Genomic DNA, 23,995 nt, shown 5'->3' on the forward strand with positions numbered 1-23,995 from the left:
CTTCGATTATAGAACTTTAACTTTACTAAACAAAATAAACGGACAATTTCTTTATAAGTTACAATACACACATACACATATTTAATAACATAATATATTTTAATTTAATAATTAATTAGGAACTGTCTAGAACTGATAACTTATTTACCAACAGATAAATATAAACAAACACCCATAATTTAATCTTCTTTCTCTCTATGACTACTCATCAGTTTATGTTTTATGTTGTTTTCTCATGTGGTTCAGAGTTTACTAGAACTTTTATTTCGTAGTAATCACTATTCACTAGAATTTGCCAATAATTCGTCGAATGCACTCAAGAAATCAAGGCGATTGCTCTCTGATTAGAAAGTCATCATGTGCAAGAAGTTGAAAAGCTCGCTGTTATTTCAAGTGGTTTATCAGTCATTTAATATAAAAGTCTATAAAATACACACATATTTTAATCAGGCAAGGTTTTTATGTCTAAATATAGCTATAACATTAGGTGGTAGATAGTCTTTGCTGTATGTTGTGCCTACTTCTGGGCTGTAGGTTGATCACGAGAAGTCCCGAAACTTTTGCTGTGCCTGGCGCAGAGTGAGAAACTTGGTCTCTGGCAGATACCAATGGCTAAATGCAAAGCCCAGCAACAAGAAAGTGCCGAGGCCGAAGAAATAAATGCTGGCCGTATGCAGACTCAAGTCCAAGGTGAAGACCGCTATCTGAACAGCCAGCTCCATCACATAGGCGATGGCAATGCAGATGCGCTTCACCGCTAGAGGAAATGCCTCCGAAAGATAAACAGGACTTGGGGCAAAGCTGAGGCCAGCAAAGAATTGGAAGAGGAGGAGCAACCAGACTGCCATCCTCGAGTCTGCAGTTCGCACAAAGTCGACGCCACTAAATCTGCTGGCAATGCCAATCGATGTGCCACTGCAGACCATAAATCCAATCAGCTGGGTTAGCTTGCGACCCAAAGTGTCCTGCACAAAGGCGCCACTGCAGCTGCCGGCCAGACGCAGCAATCCGAAGAGCACATACGGACCCGAGCTGATGCCATAGACACTGGTGCTGGTCATGGTGAGTGTGAGGACGATCAGCATGCTAGTGCTCAAGGCGTAGAGGGCACGCAGCAGACAGAGACGCAGTAGAGCAGGCAGAGCCTGACACCAGGCTTTAGTTGTGCTCAGCGAATGGTTGTGTCCAATATAGGAGCTGTGTTCGGTGAGCTGCTCGTTGGTCTCCGTTGTGACAGCTCGAGGATACTGCAGCCGTATCAGCGCATCGATGGCCAGCTCCTGCTCGTCCTTGGCCAGCAGCAACACCGGCGACTCGATGCTGAACAGCATCGCCAGACACCAGGCAATGCTGCCGTAAATCGCACAGAGTATGCCCTGAAATTGGTCCACGCTCAGCTCGTATTCCGTGCTCCAGCTGACGCTGATAACGATCTGCATAAATATGCCCAAAGTGCAGGACATCTGCTCGGTGGCCGAGGTAATGTTGCCACGCTTATAGCACACTGCCAACTCACCAGCCATGGCCAAGGTGCTTGGCAAAGCCAAGCCATTTGCCAGGCCATTGAGGTAACGTGCTGCCAGCATCGACTGCACATCCAGATGCGAGGCAGTCAGAATGATGCCACCAATGACGACAAGCAGACAGCACAATTGCTGCAAGCGGAGAATTCTTGATTAGCAACAGTTTCATAGCAGGGGAATTGATGATGCTGCACTTACCATGAGCAGCTTGTAGGTGAAACGATTGCCCAGCAGAGCGCCGAATAGAGCTCCTAGAATGGCACCGAAAAACCAAGCTAGACGCAGATGCATGCAGATCACCAGCTCATCCTCGAGACTGTCGAAGCCAATGCTCCAAGCAATGTTCATGCCGCCGGAGAGGAAGATCAGTGCAGCTAAAAAAAGAAAGATGTTTTAGGATGATATATTTTGTGTAGTAAGCGTTCTTAGAAATATATTTATTGATTCCTTGAAATTGATGTGAACAAAGTTCAGAGCACCTAATAGTACAAAACGGTTTTGTGATTCATATTTAGTGTAGTAAACATTAGCTAGCAGTATAAATGTTTACCACAATCAATATTAGGTATTCACATTGAAAACAGTTAAGAGTATAAAGATGTTATTCAATATATTGATATGGTAAGTATTGTTAGAAAATGATTGCTCCAATGCAAAAGTATAAACAAGTTTAACGATATGTTTATGTAGGAACAGCCCCCAAGTTCCAATACATTATGAAGTTAAAAATTCACATTGAGAGCACTGAGCATTGATACTGGAAGTAGTTAAAAGTACAGAGATGATTCATTATCTCTTTATGATATATTACCTGTGCTAAGCATTCCCAGAGTAATGACTGTTCACAATAATAATAGGTAAAAGCAACAAAGAGGGTTAACGCTTTGTTTATTATGTATTTGGAGACTACTCTAACGCATTGTTTAATTTAAAATTCATATTAAGAGCAGCTAAAAGTACAAACAGGTTTACTATATACCATATTGGGTCTAGTAAACATTTCGAGTCGTATTATTGTTCCAATGGTTATTGAAATGGAAACAAACATGTATGTGAAAATAACAAAACGGAACAGCTAGAAGAACAATGCGATACACCATTACGAGTATTATATACTCCCAAATTTAGAAACAGTCATACTATACACTGCTTTATTATGCAAAAATAAAAACTTGATAAATTCTAAGCAGTATTCTGATGTATAGTATAAATAGTATGACTGTTTTACTGTTTTATTGGATGCACAAATGAAAACAGGTTTTGCGACATCCGATATTATCGTAAACATAGTAAACATTTATAGAACTCTCTTTCATGACTCTTTCGCTGCCTTGAGTGTGGTGAATAATACAAATGTTTAGTATATTCCATCAGTCGAGCAGCGTTGCCAGACTGTTGCACTTTTTAAAGAACCTTCAACATATGTTACACATTGAACGGAAGTGGAAATAACAAACCTCTTTTGTCGAGTACAATGCACAATAATAATTCAATTATTAGTCACATTTCTCACCTGCGCCCAAGCCATTGGCCTGTGGCTGATTTCGCATATCCCTATTGCAGCAGCTAGAATGCAGTTGATATTGATGAGGAAAGGTTGTTTCGATCCGACTTGGCTCGGGCAACGGTGAATAACCCACCGTGGACTGCGACGCCGTGCGTTGATATTCACTTCTGGGTTCCATCGTATGCTGCTATTGTCTCCGATGCGTCCAGTTTGATCGAGCAGCCAAAGAGTACTGCACGAAACACAAAATAGCTACATTCTTTTTTGGGTGCTCGTCATGTCGATTGTCGAACAGGTTTCCACTTTGGTTTAGCCATTGACATAAACGAATCTTATCGCGTATTGATTGATAAACGTGGGTGGTGATATTGCTATCGCGAACGCAACCTTTCTAGCTGCGCTCTTATCTGTCATTTGTTTATATTGGACTCTAGGCGAGCCAAATGCGAAGCATATGTTACTTTTGTTTTCCATTTGAATAGATAGAAAACGCAGGTAAAGCCCAAGTTGTTCTCTTTTCTTTGTGTATTTTACTTGTCTCTTTCTTCAAGTTCGTATCTCTTTTGTCAACAATGTAATTGTTTATTTTTTCTTTTTTTTTGTAAGTAGTTGGCTTTATTACGTTTAGTTTATTACAAGATAGTTTTATTACATTTTTGCATTTATCGTTAGTCGTATAACAAATTCGGTTATTTCGTATTAAGAATTATTGCACGTTGAAATAAAGGATCTGAATCTCTGCTGAGCAATACGTAGCGTCGTCCTTCGAGTCTCGGGCAGACACAATATGCTAATAAAAAATGCACCCGCGCAGATGCCACCGACTACGTATAGGAATACATCAATTAAATCACTCAATCCTATAATGATGAAGATCACCATTTCGAGGATGAAGGTAAAGCTCAGGAAATGCTGTTTGACTTTGAGGGGATAGGCCTCCGATAGGTATGCGGATGTCATGGTGAATGCCAAGCCAGCGAACAGTTGAAAGAAATACAGCCAAAAGATGGCATCTCTATAATAGTATTGACTGGCAGCTACAAAGGCAAAGATTGCAGTCCCAGCAAGACCCACAACTGTTGGCCCCTTGCGTCCCAACGAGTCCACAATTAAGGCGGCAATGCAGCTGCCCAGCAGTCGAGCCGCTCCAAAGATAAGGGCTTGTTGGTCATTCCAATAGGAGGAGTTTCTGTTGGCTAAAAACAGAATGTCGAAGATGAAACTTGAAATGCTAATGGCACTGATGCAGCGTATTGCAGTGAGCTTAAGAAAGGCAGGAATCGCCTGACTAAAACTCTCCTCTGAGGACATATTCGTATTCTCGGTCACATAACGCTTGTGCTCCTCCAGCTGAGCCAAAGTCTCCTCTTGTGCTGTCAAAAACGGACGCTGCAGTCGACGCAGAGCATCGGTGGCCGCCTGTTCGCGTCCAGTGGCCACCAAAGTGACTGGCGATTCGACGAACATTATGGCAGCCATAACTAGTCCCATGAATCCGAACACCGTAGTTATAATGCCATTGACATACTCGGGAGCGAAGTCGTAGTGGTCTGGAATGTAGGTCGAGGCAATAATGATTTGTAGAAAGATGCCAAGGTTGAAGCTCAGTTGCTCGGTGCTTGCGGTGATCTTGCCACGCATGTAGAACACTGCCAGCTCCCCTGCCAAGGCTATTGTGGGAGCAAATGCTAAGCCATTGGCAATTCCGTTCAAGTAGAGGTTGGCCAGGACAGCGCCGACACTGTAAAAACTGCTCCAAGTAACGATGCCTCCGATGAGCACCAGCATCGAGCAGAAGATCTGAAAGATAGAATGCAATAAGCAGACGTTTTCAATTTTCATTCGACTTGTTTACCTACCGTGATCAATCGTCGAGGTATCACTTTGGGCAAGAATGCTGCAACGGCAGCTCCAATGATGGCACCAATGAACCACGCCACACGAACATGGTCGTTTGCTCTATTGTAGATCCTGTGTCGGAATCCAATGCTCCAGGCAATGTTCATGCCACCCGTGGCAAATATAAATGTGGCTAAAATGATACCAAAATTATGTCAGAAAGTGGTGCCAACACTTGTTCGTTGCCTCACCCAGCTCATTTGTATTGAGCAATAAGACTGTATATTATTTTCGAGTATCTGCTTAATCTAATCTCAATAATTTCAAAGCCCGATAGCTAGACAGACGATGACTAATTGCACAGTATAACAAATTATTATTACGAATGTCGATGCGACTATTCAACAGTATTTAAAGACTATGTATTTAATTTCAAGCGGTTAAAATATTCCTTGAGGCCAAAATATTATAATTGACATTATAATTGGCAAGAAGTCATTGAACAGAACGAGCGGCGTAAATCGGTTTAAGAACGTCAAAGGACCAATGAAAATATTTTCTTAACTCTTCTGACTTTCTCTAAGCAGTTGATGCAATGCTATTATTAACCCTGATTATTTATTTGTTGAGTTTAGCACTTACCCGCACTTAATACGTTCATCTGCGGTCGATTTAACCTGGTTCTTTGATACCAACCAGACGGACGCACCAGCAATATAGTTGGAGGTGGTGGTGGAGGAGGAGGCGGCACATAATGTTGTGCTGGCTGTGCATAGACCTGTCCTGGAGGAGCAAAGCTCTGTGGTGGATATGCCTGTGGTGTATATCCTTGTGGTGGGTAGCCTTGAGGTGAGTAGACTTGTTGAGAAAAGTCTTGTGGTGGATATCCTGATTGCGAGTGTCCTTGGGGTGGATATCCATATGCTGGAGGTGCCTGTGGTGGATATCCATGTGCTAGAGGACCCTGGGGTGGATATCCGTGCTCTGGATGTCCTTGTGGTGGATATCCGTGAGCTAGAGGTGCCTGTGGTGGATATCCATGTGCTGGAGGTCCCTGTGGTGGATATGCTTGTGATGAAAATCCCGAAGTTGAAGGTCCTTGTGGTGGATATGCATGCTGCGAATAGCTTGGCGGCGGATAGTTCTGTGCTCCTTCCGGCGGAGCCGATGAAAACACGAATGCGGGTGGCGCAGCTGGCTCCGGCGGCAAATACTTATCGTTCTTCATTCTTGATTTCCCGCAATAGTATCTTTTTTCGTTATAACAATCGATTGACAGAACAAACTCCGCTGGAAGGTGTGTCGACACTAAAAGCTCGGTGCTTAGGCAAAGCGCTTATAATAATTTCTCACTGAATTGGAAAAACGTCAGGCAACTGATTGATAAGCAAAGCCCAATGATAAAGCAAACAAAAAATAAAACAAAACGCTTTTGATAATAAAACTGGTAATGCTGTGAATTTGTAAAGTCAAGGCTAAACCGATGCAGCTTTTCGAATAGTTCAAACAACTCCGATTAGATAATTCATTCATTTATGGCCCTTAGTAAGTTTAGCTTTTAAACTCTCTGTAAGTATAGACAAATCTAGTCAGCGAACTGTAACTGCAATCAAAATTGAAAATAATAATATTAAAGTGCCGTCAACTGATTGGAAACCCCCTAGATATTATAGATAGTCTATAAAGTATTAACAATGAGCCAGACACAATTGACACTTGTCAGGTTCAATGTTCAAGTTAAATTTATTTTGATTGTTATATTTAACTAATAAAAACTAATTTGCGAGCGATGCAAAGCCAATGACGCCGCAGCCAATGCGTGCTCCAGCATTTCCAGTTGTTTTGCTCAACTCATGTCCACCTTTGCCAAGATCATCAGGATCGGCGTGGACAACCAAACTGCGTCCAATGATGCTATTGGCACCAAAGAGCGTAATGTGGCAATCGCAAAAATTGATTTTTGTTGCTCCGGTTCCCTCGACATTGATGTTTCCCAAATCGCCCAGATGACGCTCGTTGTCTGTGGGCGCACCATGCTGTTTCTTGTGGGGATTAAAGTGTGCTCCGGCGGATGTGCAGCCATTTGTGGAGTCGCCAAACTCATGCACATGAAAGCCATGTAGACCTTTCGATAATCCAGTCACCTCACCTGTAATTTTGACGGCACAATTTTCAGATTTTTGTTCGAAATAAATTGTGCCCTTGGCATCGCCATTGAGCACGCAAACTGCCTTGGTCAACATTTTGCAAAGTAATTGCCAATTTGTAACTTGGCAATATAAAATGTGATTTATTTCACCAGTTGTTGAAATAATTCTTGGAATCACTGAAAAACCCCCTGGAGATTTTGATGATTAGACAGATTAAAATGTTGATTTTTATTTGACATTTATTGCCCAGTTCAATGTTCAATGTTTGAAGTGTTTATCAAAGATGTTCATTGAATGGTTCGATCTGATTCAGGCATATATTTATGACAAGTTACTACTTGTTATTAATTTAGAATCCCTTGCTCGACATGCCCTTAAACTTTTCCTGTGCCTCGCGTAGTGTGGTGCCCTTAGTCTCTGGCAGACACCAAAAGCCTAAGAGAGCTCCGAGTACAGAAAATGCACCGAGGATGTAAAAGTATATCGAGATACCAGTAACAGAAGTAGTGCAACAAGATATTATGAGGAAGACAAGCATTTCGGCCATAAAAGTGAAGCTTATGAAATGCTGCTTCACTCCCAAAGGATATGCCTCGGATAGGTAGACAGAGGATGGGGCAAAGGCAATGCCAGCAAAGACCTCATATACGAAGATGAGGTTAACTATGCTGTCAACAGCACCATACGGATAATCACCCACCATGGATGCAATGCCAAAGGAAAGGCCTCCGCTGACAAGCAGCCCAAAGAGTGTTGGCTTCTTACGTCCCAGAGACTCGGTGCAGAGACTGATCACAAAAGTGCCTATCCAGCGGCAAATTCCAAATACCAAGTACTGCCACATGAAATCATAGGGAGAGTAATGTGTTATTATGGAAAGGAGGAACGCATAGTAGACCATGATGGACAGACTCATGGCATTGAGAGCACGCAGAAAGACGAGTCGAAGAAGCGCTGGCAATCCTTGCGTAATGCTCTCGACAGTCGATATGTTCTTGTTCTGTGCCAGATAGCGCTTGTGCTCCTCCAGCTGGGCGTAAGTATCTGTGGTGATCGTGTGGGGTTGCTGCAGTTGGCGCAGTATCTCAAGTGCGGCCTGTTCGTTTCCATTGGCCAGCGTAATGACTGGCGACTCAATGATGAGAAAGGCGGCAAGAATCAGTGCAATCAGTCCGTAAATAGCCGAGAGAACTCCGTGCATTTGCTCCGAGGTGAATGTGTTGTAGTAGTAAGAGTCCACTCCCCATGCTTCGGTATAAACCAACTGAATGAAGAAGCCACATGTGAAGCACATTTGCTCTATAGATGCGGCAATCGGACCTCGCATATAGGGCCAAGACACTTCGCCTATTAGTGCCAGGGTTGGAGAAAAGATCAGTCCATTGGCAATGCCATCTAGATATAGACTGGCTTCAATGGCTTCACCATTGTATCTTGTTGCGGCTCTAACAATTCCAGCAATAAGCACAAGGGCTGAGGCAAAAATCTGCGAGGAATTTAATTGTTTAGTTATTGAACTTTGATGACATTTTTAGCGTTACGTACCACTACGAATTTCTTTGGAATTTTGTTTGCCAGGAAACAGCTGATGAAAGCACCGATAATAGCCGCAATGAACCATGCCACAGCCAAGTGCAGAGATGTGAAGACGGTAGAGGTCAAGGGGCGAAAACCAACGCTCCAGGCAATGTTCATGCCACCCGACAAAAAGATTAGTGAGGCTGAAATGATACAATTTCCATTACAATCACATTCACACACTCGCATTTTTAAGGAATTTACGAATCACATCAAATAAACAGTAAAACTTGTGAGATGGACTTGGCCTATCTTATCACCGATTGCTGACTAACTCCCCAATGATTCAGCTCACACTCTATTTATCAACCCACCTGCGGCCACAGCGTTCGATTGGGGTTTGTTCCTGCGGTTGCGACTATACCAGCCACCTGGCTGCACTATAACTGGAGCTGGCGGAGGTGGTGCGTAGTTCTGTGGCGGAGGTGGACCATAGTTCTGTGGTGGTGGATTGAAACCTTGTGGTGGATAGTTTTGTGCCGGATATTCTGGCTGTGGAGGTCCTTGTGGCGGATAGCCATGCTGTGGAGGTCCTTGTGGCGGATAGCCATGCTGTGGAGGTCCTTGTGGTGGATAGCCATGCTGTGGTGGTCCTTGTGGCGGATAGCCATGCTGTGGTGGTGCCGAAGTGAACCCAAAGGTCGGTGGCTCTGGAGGTCTATATTTGTCGTTCTGCATTTCGCGGTATTCACTGATCACTTTTGAGAACCGATTGCGACCGTTTGTTGATAGAAACTGAACATATTTGTCCCCAGTCGACCGTTTTTGACGTCTACATTTGATGGAAAGCTTAAGATAAAAAGCCTATCGCATGCCTGATAAGCTTTTGGTAAAATCACAAATACGTATTCTCGAATGCCAATTGGTGATAAGAGAGCTTATCACCGAAGCGTAGGCAAGTCCAGGCAAAAACATATCAAAGCTACTAATACGTGAGAAATGTAAGTACTTGAAATATGGTCAATGTTAGATCTATACTCTGTACTTCCCCATAGTTAGACTTCTAATTCTGGCGAAATTCGTCATATAAAATTGTATGTATTTAGTTAATCAGGTTACGGCAGGTTATGCCAAACACTTTATGGCTACTTGGCAAAAATATTAAATATTGTTGAGCCTGATAAGACGGTTGTAAAATTAATAAACTGTTCGTGTGGCTACCACAGCTGTTTTCAAGTGTTCGTTGATTGTTTATGGTTATATTTGTTGTATATTTATTTATAGCAATAAATAATATATCGATGCTTCTTTTCGATACACATCGATATGAAATACTGCGTGCTTAGAGATGGGAGTTTCCACTGCAATATATTTAGATTGATTCGATAAGTATTTTTTATGTATTCTCGCAGCTTTATTGAAGGCATTAAATGTGATTCATCGACTAGAAATCCTCATTAAACCATTTGCGTATCTTGAGGTGAGCTTTTGCCAGCGATGTGAGCTTCGTCTCTGGCAAACAAAAGATGCCCAACAAGAAGAAGCTAATGGAAGTGCCACCTAGCACATAAAAATAGACGACTATATCCGATGAACTAGGTGTAAAGCAGCAAAGTGCAATCCTGATCGACAACTCGAAGATGTAGACGAAGGCCACGAAATAGGGTTTGACCAGAAGCGGAAATGCCTCAGTCAAGTAGACGGCAGAGGAAGCATGTGTCACGCCGGCAAAGAACTGAAAGCTGAACACCATCGCCAAGGCTGAAATCATGTGAGGTGTGCGCTGGAACAACATAGCAAAGGCAATGGCAAAAACACCGCCGGCAAAGCTGCCAAATAGCGAAGGCTTCTTGCGACCACCCGAGTCCATGAGGAAGACAACACAGCAACTGCCAGTCCAGCGCAGAATGCCAAAGACCGCATAGGGCCAGGTGTGAAAGTAGGGCGTCAATTCGACGGCTGTCAGATAGAGGGCCAACCAGATGAGCGGCGTCAGGCTGAGCGCATAGAGCGAGCGATGGACAAGGATCTTGAGCAGGGGCACGAGACCTCGTTGAATGCTCTGGCACCACAAGAGATCTCGGTTGTAGGCCACATAACGCTTGTGCTCGTCCAGCAGCAGAAAGGTCTCGCTCGTGACCATCGACGGACGTTGCAAGTGCCGTAATGCCACCACAGCAGCCTGTTCGCTGCGCCGCAGCAGCAAATAAACGGGAGACTCGACACAGAGAGTCAGGGCCAAGGCCAAGGCTGCCACTCCAAAGAAGATACTTAGCAAGCCGTGCACCTGATCGGCCACAATCGTCAGATTCCATCCGCTGTTCCAGATGGCGGTGTAGAAGAGCTGTATGAAAATGCCAAAGTTGCAGCTCAGCTGCTCCACGGAGGCGGCCAAAACGCCGCGCATCTCGCGCACCGACAACTCGCCCACAGTGCTCATGGTGGGCACAAAGACGAGGCCATTGGCGAAGCCATCCAAATAGCGTGCTGCGATGATGGCATTCGCTCGCCCGGGCAGCGTGAGAAAGAGCACACCACACATCAGCACGAGGCAGGAGCTAAAGATCTGCAACAAGGTTTACTAGAAATAATAGGATAATCGATATTCATTTAAGACTCACATAAATTGGTCGCTGAGGCGTGCGATGCGTGAGAAAGGCGCTGACCAGGGCGCCCAGCAAGGCGGCGCCATACCAACAGATCTGTATGTGGAGATCCATCTTGAGCAGCTCTACGTGCAGCGAATGTTCTGCGAATCCCGTGCCCCAGACCAGACTCATGCCGCCCGAGACAAAAATGAGTGAACTGGCGCCTAGAGCATTCCATTGCGGTTGATTCTTGCGACTGCGACTCAGCCAATTGGCCTGCTCCAGATCCTTTTGCTCCTGCTGAAAGGAGACCCTCGGCGTTGCTGTCTTATCGCCTGTCATTGGCGCACTACAAGCAGCTAGCCTGCGACCACATGCATTTATTAATAAAGTCACGCATGGATTGATGGGGCCACACACACGGCATTATCAGCTTATCTCCTCTCATTACCATAAACTATAAAGCCCATTGCCCACCATAACCATCAGGCAGCAGGCAGCAGGTAGCAGGTAATAGGTAGCATTCAGCAGGCATCAGCCACCAGGCGTTAAACCCATCAATCTATAAACACAGAAAATCAATATACTACGACGAGTGCCATATTAAGACTTTTAATAACCAGCTACTATTTCTGATGCTATAAACGGGCATTAATTCAAATAGCTAATGCGATAAGCTACCCGAATTACCAGCTACGCCCTGTTCCCTCTGTGCTCTTGACTTGGATGATCGTCAACGGTTCCAATTGTTTGCGTGATTCAGAAATCGCGGCAACATGTGGCAACTTTGTTTGCATGCCTTTGTTAATTAAGCGTTCAAATTCACAGTCTTCAAATCACAGAGTTAATTGATATTCGTTTTAAGTTGTTTAAAAATAGTCGGGATTCATTTTGAACTAAAAGAATGTTGCTAATGTCTTAATTATAGTCTTTGATAAACCCATTTAGTCTGCAAACTTTTTTATTAGCCGAGTGTGATTGAAAATTGGTATTTGTGTGTATTTTATAATTAGCACAAACTAATCGACATTTATTTTAAAATACGGATTTTAAAATTAAGCTTTGGAAGTTTGGCGAATAATTCGTTTCGATTAATAAGTTCCACAAATAGCCGGAGTGAAACCTATTTATATATATATGTATACATATAAAGTGATCCAAATAAAGTAATCAGAATTTTACAACAGCTTTACACGAAACTCTTAGCTGGGAGGTACCTACTATTAATATGCATTATTTATGCTTTAGTCATACTTTATTTTTAACGATCACTTTACTTTAATATTAATTTTTGCCCTCCCTGTAGTCAATCTACATCTTAGATTTTAATCTCGGCGATCACCACTTCATGAAAAGAAACCTCTTCTGATTTATATTTATATTTTTGATAATTTTAATTTCAGAAACTTAAGTACATTAATGTAGATAGTACATATTGCAAACTAACGATGATAGCCACTTAGGTAAATAAATGCAAATAAGAAAGCTACAGACGAATAGGCTCGACTGCGAGATACACGTTACCCATTTTCAATAAAACCAATTTTTAAAAATAATCCAAAATAAAAAAATTAAAAAAAAAATAAATACTAAAATATGTGAAAGATTATATTTAGTATACCGATATATGACTTTAATCATAATATACCAGATATTAAATCAACGCAACTAACAGTCGACTGACTATATATTATAGTCTAGTCTATTCGGACACACGGACAGAATTTATCTATGTATTCATCTTGACGCTGATTATAAATACACATACTTTATGGGGTTGGAGTTGTCACCTTCTGTCATTTCCTGTAGACACAAAGTTATAATACCCTTCTACGCTATAAGTAGCGGGTAATATAAGTATACAAATTTCATATTAAATCTTTGTTACGGATAATTCAAACTAACCTGAATTTTTATTTTCAATATACGAATTCTGTTTTTCACGTTAAATTTATACAATTGAGTTACGCGATACACGGTCTTGTTTCATCACTAACCTGAATTCAGTCTTATTAAATCAACCTTGCTTTGCCAACATTGATTTCGGTTTATGGCCAGCAGCGAAATTCTAGGAAAATTCGCATTGCTATTGGTATTTTTGTATTCGCTTGTATTCCGTTTGTTGTGCTGTTGTGCTATTTCCGCTGCAACGCGAGTGTTGATTAAAGTGGCCACGCCCACTTGATGTCACAGCCGCCTTGCATTACATTTGCCATTGCGTTGCATTTGTCAGCTTGTTTATGCCTTGCATTAGCCGGAACAGCAGCAACTCTAGTAGACTGTTGGCCAGTGGGTTGGCCAAATGGACAGAGGTGTCGGAATCATGCGTTTGCCATTGCCAAAAACTGCCAGCGACAGCGGTAGTTGAATTCACACACAGACAAACACTCGCACACACACACACGCACACACACATGCAGAGAGAAATACAGAAATGGCGCAGAAACTTTTATCGCAGGTACGAGACGCCTTTCCTGTGAAATCTCTCCCATCTTTTACGGCAAATTTAAGCGATTTCCGCCCACAGCTGCTGCAGAGGAAGGATAGACAAACGTTGCCGCTGCCGCTGCCGTTTTGCCTTTTGCCGGGCATTGGCATTCAAGTTTTCAACTAGCAAACTAAGTTCGCGATAATGTTTGACTATGTGCGCACATGACACGCCCACAAGCAGTCCCATTCAAGTGTATTTGTGTGGGTGTTAGCCTGTCTGTGTGCCTCACATTTGGCTGGCGTTAAAATAAATTTAATTTTATCGCTACATAAATAGAGGCTCAGCGGGTAGAGCTTGCCACCAATAGACTTGCCAAGTGACACTTCTATGGAACTTTCGTTTCATACTCTTTGGGCATTGATAAAGCAAGGAAGGATATGATGGGCTTAGATCATAAGAAACGTAGTTGAATTTAATTCATATTTTGAATATTCTTAGTTTTTGTACTAGCTAAACAGCAGTTATTGCAATAAATGTCTATAAGAAAATAAATATAAAATTACAGATAGATAGTAGAATGACAGATAGTATTGTATTGCCCTTAAGGTAAGCATCCAGGGTATCTCTTTCAAGTTCATACTTCGTCTAGTTTGTTTCACCTTGTTTTTGCTTTCTGCTTGTGGCATGCCACATTTTAACATTTATTTACAGACACTGTGAGTTGCAGCCCATAAATCCTTGAATCCTCTGGAACTAAAGTTGCGTGTGTTTTGTCTTTTCATGTCTCCTCTTGTCTTTGTCTGATTGAAGATTTGTAGATGGGTACATGGTTATTAATTAGCCACGTCGATGCGGACTCGTCATATGTGAATGCGCAACATTTTTATGGCCCCTCACGCAAACAAAATATATGTATAAATAAATGTTTTATTGATCTGCCTTTCCAGCACTCTTTAATGTGTGCGTGTGTGTGTGTGTGTGGCATGTTTGTGTTTGGCTGGCCTCGGGGAATTTTGATGGGCAATTTTCCATTTTTTTTTTTTTAAAGATTTACGAGCTTTTGCCCAAAATGTCTATCATAAACATTGCAGCAAGCCGAAGCAGACAAACCATTTCTTTGCCTTGCAAATAAAATTGCTTTCTAATACCAACAAGTCAATAAAAAATAAATACGTGAGTATGTGTGTGTGCATGTATGTGTAAATGGCCGCCAGGAAACTCACACTCGTGGATGCGGCAACTGGCGCTTGTCTCATTATGCTGGTGGTTTACATTGCGCATACGCCGCGTGTGCATAACTTACAATGCACATTATGGGCACAATGCCTGCAGCCTCTGTAAGTAGGAGGTTAGTTCGACACCCTCAAAATACACGACATTACCATCACTTACATGCACAACAGGCGCTTTCAATTAGTCTTGCACCCCAAAGTAATGCTTCAACTTTTGCTGTCGAGTTGCCGAATTCGAAACTTTAGCTTGACAATTTTTCCGCTCTAATAGTTACTCTCGATTAAGTAAACACACACAAACACAGCTTCTCTGTCAACAGTTTGGCAAGAATTTGTCCTTCTATTGCACATAGGTAGTCGGATAGTGACATAGTATCTGAGTCATTGGTTTTCTCTGATTGTTTAACTTGCAACCCTATACGCTCGATCTTAAACTAAAGAGACAAACTTTCTGGCTTTTTATGGCAAGTTTATTTGTTTGTGACCATTGACTGAGTGACAAATTGTGTCACACACACACACATACATACAAACGAATACACAAGATTCTGCTGCTTCGCCATAAACAATAAATCCAAAGTTAATGTACTGAAATAATAGAGTTTTGTAGTTTGCTTTTCTGTGCTTGCTGTGCTTGCTTGCTGTCCCGCTTATCGAGTGCAGAGTTTAAGGTTATATGTATTGTATGTGCCCCGAATGCTGCTTAATTTGCCCCAGGCTATAGAATTTTTATGTTTCCTGCCGAGATTTACATGCCAACCTATGGCAAATGATATTTATGCAAATTTCAATGGAGTTGCCCGTCGGGCAGATCACAAATTAATTTATCTGTGAAAGTCAACACAAATCCTGATTAACTTCCAGGCATGGAATATGCGACAGCATATATAAGAACATAATAAAAGCAGCAGCAGCAGAAAAAAAGGCAAGAAATTTGCCATTTGCCCGCCAGGAAGACGAAACAATTGTGAAAGCCATCTACGCACATAAGGATATGCGGTACGTTGGAGTATGTGTGCACATATCCTTGCACACACACGCAGCTCCAGCTAAAGCGAGTTCAGATGCGTGTGTGTTGGTTAATGCGTGCTAATAAATTTCAGCGACATTTGTACCTTTTTCGGGCTGTTCTTTTTTTTTTTTTGGGGATTCGGCTGAGGCGTGCTTTTATTGTTAACACAAGGCGGCATCAAATTCTTTTGCCTTTTGTCCTTGCTGTCGCTGCCATTTTTTGTTGTCTTTATTGCTCTATGCTATGTGGATCGCAAGTGCGTTCAACCCCTCAGTCAAAGATGCCTGAAAAATGGCAACAATTCATTTGCAGTGCCACTGAAAATCTCGTCACGCCAGCAGCAGCAACCGCAGCAGCAGCAGCAGCAGAGAGAGCAGAAAGCGTCGTCTGGAAGTGCAGCTCCTTTTGCTGGAGCTACGACGTAACGTGGTAGTTGTAAGTTTGCTGGAGCAAGTGATTTGTTTTGCTTCGTTTGGCAACAAATCAGAAGATAAACGACATCGATTGCGGCAAACGACATGGCACCAAATCCGCCACAGTTGCCCCAAAGGGTTGTTTCGGCGCCTCAAAGGCCAATGGCATCGACTACTGCCATACTATCATATAGATGGCATCGATAAATGTCACGGCTATTAGTTTTACGATTCACATTTGCTTATTCGATTTCAGTCTTTGCAGCGCAGTGCGTTTGCGTTCAACAAGCAATTAAAAATGCATTATGTGAGTGCCAACAACTGTTGTTGTGCTGCTTATGTGTTGCAGCCCCAAACATTTTAATAATCCCTCTGCTCTCTGTTGTTGTTGTTCTTGTTGTTTTCTAATTAAATTATGCATAACGAGCGACTTGGGCGACCCACAGAGAGCAGACACAGTGGGACAGAGCGCAGAGGATAGACCAAACCGATTTGCAAATAATTGAAAGCAATCGTATTAAAATGTGCACACAGCGGTTGCCAAAAAGTGAACAGCGCAAAGGTAACGGAAATGAAAGAAATAATCGCCATTTATACACAAATTAAGCAGCTCATTGGGCATGTGTGTGGCTGTGTGTGTGTGTGTGTGCGAGGAGGTCAACGACCTTTGGGATTAGAAGAATGAATACTGAAAGTAGCAAGCGATTATAAGCTGTTTACATGGATTGTTGCACTCTGACCCCAGAGGAATCGTAGCAACAGCTACTAATTCATATTGCATACTTCTCGCATGGAATTCTAGATTAATTTATGCTGTTTTTGGGCCCCCAGCTTCGCGATGTGAGTAATTTGTTTTTCGACAGACAGAGCTTACAAGCGAAACTCTTGCTGAACTCAAGTTCTCATTTACATAAGCAATAACAAAGTTAAGACAATAAAGGCTTATAAGTTAACACCATGCTAAAACACCTGCCCAACATTTGAGCATTAGTAGCGAATGCTACAAAATGTAAATGAGTTTTTGTCGGCTGCCATTTGATTTTCAACGCGTCTTACGCTGCGTATGAGCAATCTAATTAAATGTTATGTTTATGTTATAACGCACTAATACTCGCACACACGCGTAACCAACAAAACTCTTGCCACTTACAAACTTGCAACGTTAATTCGCCCGCTCAGTGTGTGAAGCCTAGTTGAGACTATCATGTGGCTTTTTCGGTTTTCGGGTTGCGCAATTTAACGAGGCACTCAAAGTTTTATGCAGCGTCGTGAGGCCTAGTAAAAGTCATAATTTTTATGGTCGCATTGTCTCAAAATGGCTTACTGTGCTGTGCGTATGCGTATGCGTATAGAGGAGAACTTTAAGCTTAAGCTACCTGCCATAAAGTTCAACTTAGTTGCCAAAACTCAGCCTTCAACTAATGGCCAGAACTGTGGCACGCGCATAACCCTCCACACATAAATCAATCATAATTGTCCTTGTTAACTACAATCATGAATATTTTGGCGTACATAAAGCAAATGACAGTCATGCCATACACACACACACACACACACACACACACACACACACACACACACACACACACACAGACCGCACACATGCCAATGGCTCTCTACTTTCCTGGCTCTCCTCCCGCCCGCAACCGGATTCCTGTCACATTCTCGAATGTATGTGTGTGTGGATTTTGGGTCAATTTTGGGCGATTGCCCTGTCCTAATGCTTGACGTTTACCGGCTCACTCTAATTGTTGACCGGGGCTTGCAGTGAATGCCAGACCGTAACCAAAACTAAATGCAGAGGCCAAAACTCATGCCACGCCGTCGAAAATTCACTTCACCCTAAAGATCGTGGTAAATGAGTTTTAATTAATTTAAAGCCCACAATGTCATTTGACAGCCTTACACGTCACTCCTACTGCAAATGGAGGGCGGAGGTTGACTCACTCCAGCTTTGGTTTTCTGATCTCATTGTTGCTGCGGTTGCTGTTTACTTTAGTTAATTGATTTTCTTTCAATGCGCTGATTTGCATAACAATTTGCTGACCGAACTGAACCGAACCGAACCGGACTGAAGCGAAACAAAACGAGCAGCAAACCGAATCGTTGCTCAACATCAGAATCAAAAGTGAAAGCAAGAGTGAAAGCCCAAAACAAAAAGCAGTCAACGCTTTCCGTTTTGTTTGACAGTTTCATTTGCACTACTGAGAGTGTATGTGTGTGTGTTTTGAACGAGCAACAACAACAAGAAACAACAAACAGGCCAAATTGCCATTGGCACAATTAAATTTAGAAAATGATTTAAGTTGATTGCCTTTTTGTGCGTTGTTTGTAGATTGAACAATAAAAATGTCATTTCGAGTTAGAGCAACTATTTTGGGGACCGAGAATGGTGTGTGTATAATGAGCTTATGCATAAATAATCAATTTGGATTTCAAAGTTTTTGCTCCAGTTTGTTTCAACATAATTGCAAAATTAAATGGGCAATATTTCGATTTATGAATTAATAAATATGTGAATAATTCATTAATTAATTCATTCGTTAGCTTCAAAATTGATGGCAAACATTTTGCAGCAATTATTCTTCGTTTTAAAGCAGCGCTTAAATGAAGAAAAGTGAGTTGAGTTGAGTTGATCTCGTCTCTGCTGCTATCTGATGTCCTTTCGTGTCGCCATGGTCCTGTATCAAAGGACTTCAGCACGTACGCAAGGTGGCACGATTTGCAGCTCATTAGCTGCCACAGACAGGACACATGTCCGAACTGCTAAGCTGCGCTCTAAATCACTGGACACGACAGGACTTGACACGAATTGACTGCGACTTGGACAGGGACAGGAACAGGGACAGGCCCTGGGACAATTGGACGCGGCTCGAGTTGTCCGGCTGCCCCCGTTACCCAGTGCTTGCTTCAATTAGTCAACAATTACCAGTGACAATCCAAACTGGACTGGTCACTGCTGGAATCGCAAGAGAAACCACAGCCGGAATGAGAGCTGAGCTAAGCTGGATGATGCTGGTAGACGAGGCGGGAGAAGCGAGACGAAAGCGAGTTGGCCAACTCAGGTTTTTGTGTGCACGGCCGGCTAATGGCTTATGAGTAGTCACGTGCCATGATGCCACGATGCCAACGCACTCATGGCACTCACATTCTGCATACGCGTGCACAGAGAGAAACACATATGACTAACCAAACTTAAGGGGGTAAAAGTAACTATAAAAATTTGTTTTACAGCTTACCAATTAAATACTTAAATCGAAAAACAAATAAGTAACTCAAATATAGAATGAAATAAGTATTTATAAACGTTTAAAATATATATTTTAAGTCATTTACTTCAATAAAGAGATTTGAGTTCAATAGTGTAGCACTAGAACACTTTCAATACATATCAGCTTAATTATTTCTCTCCGTGTTTATCTATGTGAATCTCTCTTTTGTCTGTGTGTATGCGTGTGTGTATACATGTGGTTGAAGTGTGTGTGCATAGAAGTTTCTATGCCTGATAATGAAGCACGCGAGCTCGCGGCTAAAGCAACATCAACATCAACATCAGCAACGGCAACGGCAACAGCAAGTTTTCAGCTGAAATTTGAATAATTACACAAAATTAAAAGAGTTGTGTCGAGGATGGGGCTGAGGGAGACAGAATCGGGGTCTAGTTGGCCAGATGGGTGCCAGGCGCAGTGACTGAGCCTCTTCTTTCAGCGAGTCGGCAAAATCACTAGTGAATCCTGGCAGGCTCTGCTCAAACTTTTACAGGCTGGCAGAAAGAAAGCAGCAGAGTTGAGCCGTTAATAAAGTGAAGTGAATGCGCTTAATCAACACGTGTGGGCGTGGATGGGGAATGATGAGGCATGCTGCACGAGGCATGTCTGCTCGCGAACAAGGCGCAACAAGGATATTCATTCTGATGCCCTCCTCCAGCTGTCGACTGCTGCCTGCAGTTTCACCTACATAATTTGTTTTCATGCTTTTTAAATTTGCACCCACTCCACAACATCGCACCACATCATCCCGAGTGGCGGGAAATTAATTAAATTTTTTCTTTTTCACACACTTGGCACGCTGTTTCGCTCATAAACTTTCGCATCGAGAGGGTTTTTTATGCATTCCAAAAATAAATATTATTTTTTAAACACTTTTTATCTGTTTTCGGCGCTCAAGACTAATAAACGAGCCAACGGAAAAGAATAAGAAAATATGAACAACAAAAAATTGAAGCCAAATAAAATAATAAAAAAAGTTGTATGCCAAAAAAACAAAAAAAAAAGCCAAAAAGGCGGCACGGTAGCGAGCACAAAAGCCAAACTCGTTGCCATTAAAAACGCATTATCCTTTGTGCTTTTTTATTACTTTATATTTGAAGAGTACGAAGATTAAGGCACACAACACACATACATACACTCATACACGCACAGGGTCGAGTTTTCCCAGTTGCGTGTTTATGTGCTGCTGAGCTGTAAACGAAACACAATACGATAATGCATAGAAGGCCCAAAACAAATTATTGCATATGTATATGTATGTGGGTATGTGTATGTGTATGCAAAGTGCGCGGAAATATTTACTTAATAATAAGTACGAGCAATTCCATTTAAGAAGTAGTTAAGAGACAATATTAAAACACGTCTGCCAAAATAGAAATCAATTGTCTTTCGTTCCGAGACACACACAGAAACGAAAAATGGAAATGTGACTTCGATTGCGATTTCGAATTCGACTGTGAATGGCAAATTGGAGTGAAGAGAATGAAGGAAAAGTCTCGACTGAGATGGAAAACATTCGATGGGTCTGCCTTCGGAGCTGCCAATTTGGGCGCCCTTTTGCGCTTGGCTGCCAAAGGATTACATTGGATTTTTATTTGATTGTTAAAATGAAAACAAAAATACAAGGCAAAATACAAAAATACGAGGAAAGAAAAGTGGCTCAAAAGTGAATGCTCTGGGGAATTGTGGAAAGTGGGGAGTAATGATTTACAATGTTGCCAAAATAGAATGTAATCCAAATTGGAGCTATCTGCATCTCTTATCCTAATGGGAATCTTACGTTTGCTGGATTATTACATCAGTTTCCCTGTTCGGCAAATTTGGGACCAAGGTCCCCGAGAACCGGAGGGCTTAATGAATCTAAAACACAGTCATTAGACGTAACTCATTACGATATGGGATTGTTTTGAACCTGTTAAATACCTTAGATTAGAGTGACAGCAATATATTCATTAATAATAGTAAAAGTTTAAATACTTAAGAGAGTCAGGGCACAACTACTGCTTAATAAAATATTGGACTTAATTTAATAAAGCATTTCTGTTCCTAATTGAACCACTTTCCTTCACATTATTTTACAAATGATGTTTTCACTTTCACTGCAGACAATTCTCTTATGAGAACTGAGATAACAATTGTCATAACAAATAAATAGCTAACCATCACCACATCTTTCTTGAGAGCCATCGAGTCGGAGTCTCTGCTTGGGACACTTAAGGGTTATGGTCACAAATGGCAGACACCGCATTGTTCTTATTGTAACCCTCTTGGCTTGTGGCACGTGCATTGAACGTAGCAAATTAAAAAGAGCATAAGTAATGGGGCAATATCTGAAGAGCACCCACTGAATATGAGTATGCAGAAACATTTGGGAGACGAACAAGAACAAAAAAATGCGAAAGTAACTGAAATTAATCGGCGACGCATATGAATTTATAATAAAAGCACAAACGAGAACATTTTGTGCAGCTGACTTTGAAATAAATTTCCACAAAAGAGCGGCAAACTTGAGCTCAGCTCGGGATTGTGAATGTGTATGTATGTGTGTGTGTGTGTGTCGGTTAAGACGCCATTCATAATTCACCAGCATAAATTGTAAATATCTGTAGGGAAAGGGAATGGGAAGGAAGGGAGGCTGGGTCAGTTCACTGTGTACCTGTGTGAGCTCTGAGCTTGTTTTTGGCAGCCGTGTGTTAGGGTGCCACGTAAATTTTGGCTAACGATGCACTTTGCAGTGGCAATTCGCAGGGGCTTCGCTGCCATCCAACCATCCAACCATCCTGCCAACTGTTCTGCCTGCCACAATCAAGTGCAATTCATTTTGCGCCACGTCAGCACACACATGTGACACCAGGACCACCTTAAAGCACTGAGCACATCCAGACTACGTCGTTGACTGCGAGTTGTTGGAAACAATAGATGATGCCAACTATTTTTTGTGTTGTCGTGGGCCTCCAATTGGCCAAGTGTCGTATCCATTTGTTTGGAAGAGGACTTTTCAATTTTTCATCTCTTGAAGTTCAGATTCATTTTTCTTTTGCCGTGTTTCATTGTTTCATTCAACATCACAACCATCACAGCCAACCGACCCGCCCAACCGCCTGGCAGCCATGTCGAGTAAATAATTTATTTTATAAATTCCAAAGTAGGATTAGCACTGAAATATGCAGATTTCCACAGGCGCAGTCAAGTGTAGCTCAACTGTGTGTAACCGTGTAGTCTCCACCCGAAAAGGGTCAGATGGAAAAGCAAATGCAAAACAAAGCAGCAGTGAGCAAAATCCCAAAAGGGTCAGTTTTGCCTTTTTGCCTGGACTTAAACCTGTTCCTCAAGCAGATTAGCAACCAAACAGTGTTAAGCCTATTTATATAGTTAAAATGGCTGCAGGTTTTCTCCACCTCTTTCTATTTCGTCTACCTCTCTGTTGCTCTCTCACTTTGATTCTCTCTTCCTTTGGCTGTCAACTTTTCAACAAATTAAATTGAGTTTGTTTTCTTATAAATGTAAAAACATTTCCCAGCACTTTGCAGAACATCATGTAGCTAGCTCACACATTCTCACTAATACATACTAGAACACACATACGCACTGTTGCCGTTGACAATTATTGAGCTGATGACAAATGTTGCCCAGCCTGAGAGTCCTTGCTGTCCTTGCTTGTCTGTCCCTGTCAGTGTGTGGGTGCTAGCAATTTGCAAAAGGCAAAAGGATAGAAAAGCATTTGGTTTACAGTCTATTTGTATCGCCTGCTTGAATATTATAAATTGACTTGTTGCTAAAGAATTGTTACACGCACAAAACTGACACAGAAATTTAAATGATTTATTCTACATGATTTCTTTTTTGAGGAATTGCAGTAGGTTTTGTAGTTGTCTTATGGCGGATACTACATTCATTGCATCATTCCAAGGGAAACCTGATTAAAATATGACTTATGTGGCATCGAAAGCTAAAACTAACTGGATTGAGATATTAGCAATGTTGGTTAAGTATAGGTAGGTTATTTATATTTCCTAAAAATGCTTTAATATATTTTGACGTCAAGATATTGTAAGACAAGTAGTGAAAAAGGTATTCTGTCATGTGGTTTATGATAATGATTGTGATTGGTTATTGATAGAAAATTTAACAATTTAGTGCAAGTGTTAATAGAATATTTACATTGAAAATATGTCTAAAAGCAATATAAATCTGCTCAAGTTGTTTTACTCTCTCTGTTAAATTGCACTTCAGTGAAGCATAATATATTACTTTCTAGCAATGCTTAAAGCTTTACTTCCTCCATAGACACTAAAGGGGTTTTCCGATGTTGGCAGCAACTACGCCGCAATTGAGCGCCAACCAGCTACATGTGTATTAACTACTGCAATAACAAGCGATAAGAGAATGCCATTGATTGCGAGTAACATGTGTTTTTCAGCGTCGCTTTACAAGTTTCGATTTCGGCCTTGTCTGACACATTGACAACAAAAACACACACATAGAGAGAGAGAGAGAGAGAGAGAGAGAGAGA

At 41.8% G+C, this 23,995-nt stretch overlaps 5 protein-coding genes and 1 long non-coding RNA gene across 7 annotated transcripts; all 6 read right to left on the reverse strand.

Annotated features, from left to right (window-relative positions):
- Window positions 1-231: 231 nt before the first annotated feature.
- Window positions 232-3,457, reverse strand: LOC117568515 (uncharacterized). Its single transcript, XM_034249216.2, has 3 exons — window positions 3,037-3,457; window positions 1,722-1,897; window positions 232-1,655 (listed from the first exon to the last, which is right to left on the reverse strand). The coding sequence occupies exons 1-3, from the start codon at window positions 3,206-3,208 to the stop codon at window positions 540-542; spliced, it is 1,464 nt and encodes a 487-aa protein (XP_034105107.1). The 5' UTR covers window positions 3,209-3,457; the 3' UTR covers window positions 232-539.
- A 150-nt stretch (window positions 3,458-3,607) lies between these two features.
- Window positions 3,608-6,233, reverse strand: LOC117570642 (uncharacterized). Its single transcript, XM_034252412.2, has 3 exons — window positions 5,512-6,233; window positions 4,890-5,062; window positions 3,608-4,830 (listed from the first exon to the last, which is right to left on the reverse strand). Exons 1-3 carry the CDS (start codon window positions 6,095-6,097, stop codon window positions 3,730-3,732), a joined length of 1,860 nt encoding a protein of 619 aa, XP_034108303.1. The 5' UTR covers window positions 6,098-6,233; the 3' UTR covers window positions 3,608-3,729.
- A 335-nt stretch (window positions 6,234-6,568) lies between these two features.
- Window positions 6,569-7,145, reverse strand: LOC117569664 (superoxide dismutase [Cu-Zn]-like). The gene has a single exon (XM_034250911.2). It carries the CDS (start codon window positions 7,110-7,112, stop codon window positions 6,645-6,647), a length of 468 nt encoding a protein of 155 aa, XP_034106802.1. The 5' UTR covers window positions 7,113-7,145; the 3' UTR covers window positions 6,569-6,644.
- Window positions 7,146-7,240: 95 nt separating this feature from the next.
- On the reverse strand, window positions 7,241-9,275 carry LOC117569663 (glucose facilitated diffusion protein-like). 2 transcript variants are annotated; one of them, XM_052005512.1, is made up of 4 exons: window positions 9,158-9,275; window positions 8,912-9,097; window positions 8,565-8,740; window positions 7,241-8,505 (listed from the first exon to the last, which is right to left on the reverse strand). In XM_052005512.1, exons 1-4 carry the CDS (start codon window positions 9,273-9,275, stop codon window positions 7,369-7,371), a joined length of 1,617 nt encoding a protein of 538 aa, XP_051861472.1. In that variant the 3' UTR covers window positions 7,241-7,368. The 2 variants fall into 2 exon arrangements, with proteins under 2 accessions (XP_051861472.1, XP_034106801.1); XM_034250910.2 differs by having other exon boundaries at window positions 8,912-9,275.
- Window positions 9,276-9,955: 680 nt separating this feature from the next.
- Window positions 9,956-11,467, reverse strand: LOC117569666 (uncharacterized). The gene is made up of 2 exons (XM_034250912.2): window positions 11,159-11,467; window positions 9,956-11,103 (listed from the first exon to the last, which is right to left on the reverse strand). The coding sequence occupies exons 1-2, from the start codon at window positions 11,465-11,467 to the stop codon at window positions 9,982-9,984; spliced, it is 1,431 nt and encodes a 476-aa protein (XP_034106803.1). The 3' UTR covers window positions 9,956-9,981.
- Window positions 11,468-14,668: 3,201 nt separating this feature from the next.
- On the reverse strand, window positions 14,669-15,404 carry LOC127565693 (uncharacterized). Its single transcript, XR_007955019.1, has 2 exons — window positions 14,949-15,404; window positions 14,669-14,891 (listed from the first exon to the last, which is right to left on the reverse strand). It is a non-coding gene; the product is annotated as an uncharacterized LOC127565693 (long non-coding RNA).
- Window positions 15,405-23,995: the final 8,591 nt, after the last annotated feature.

Source organism: Drosophila albomicans, chromosome 3 (assembly GCF_009650485.2).
Source record: "Drosophila albomicans strain 15112-1751.03 chromosome 3, ASM965048v2, whole genome shotgun sequence".
NCBI classification, from domain to species: Eukaryota; Metazoa; Arthropoda; class Insecta; order Diptera; family Drosophilidae; genus Drosophila; species Drosophila albomicans.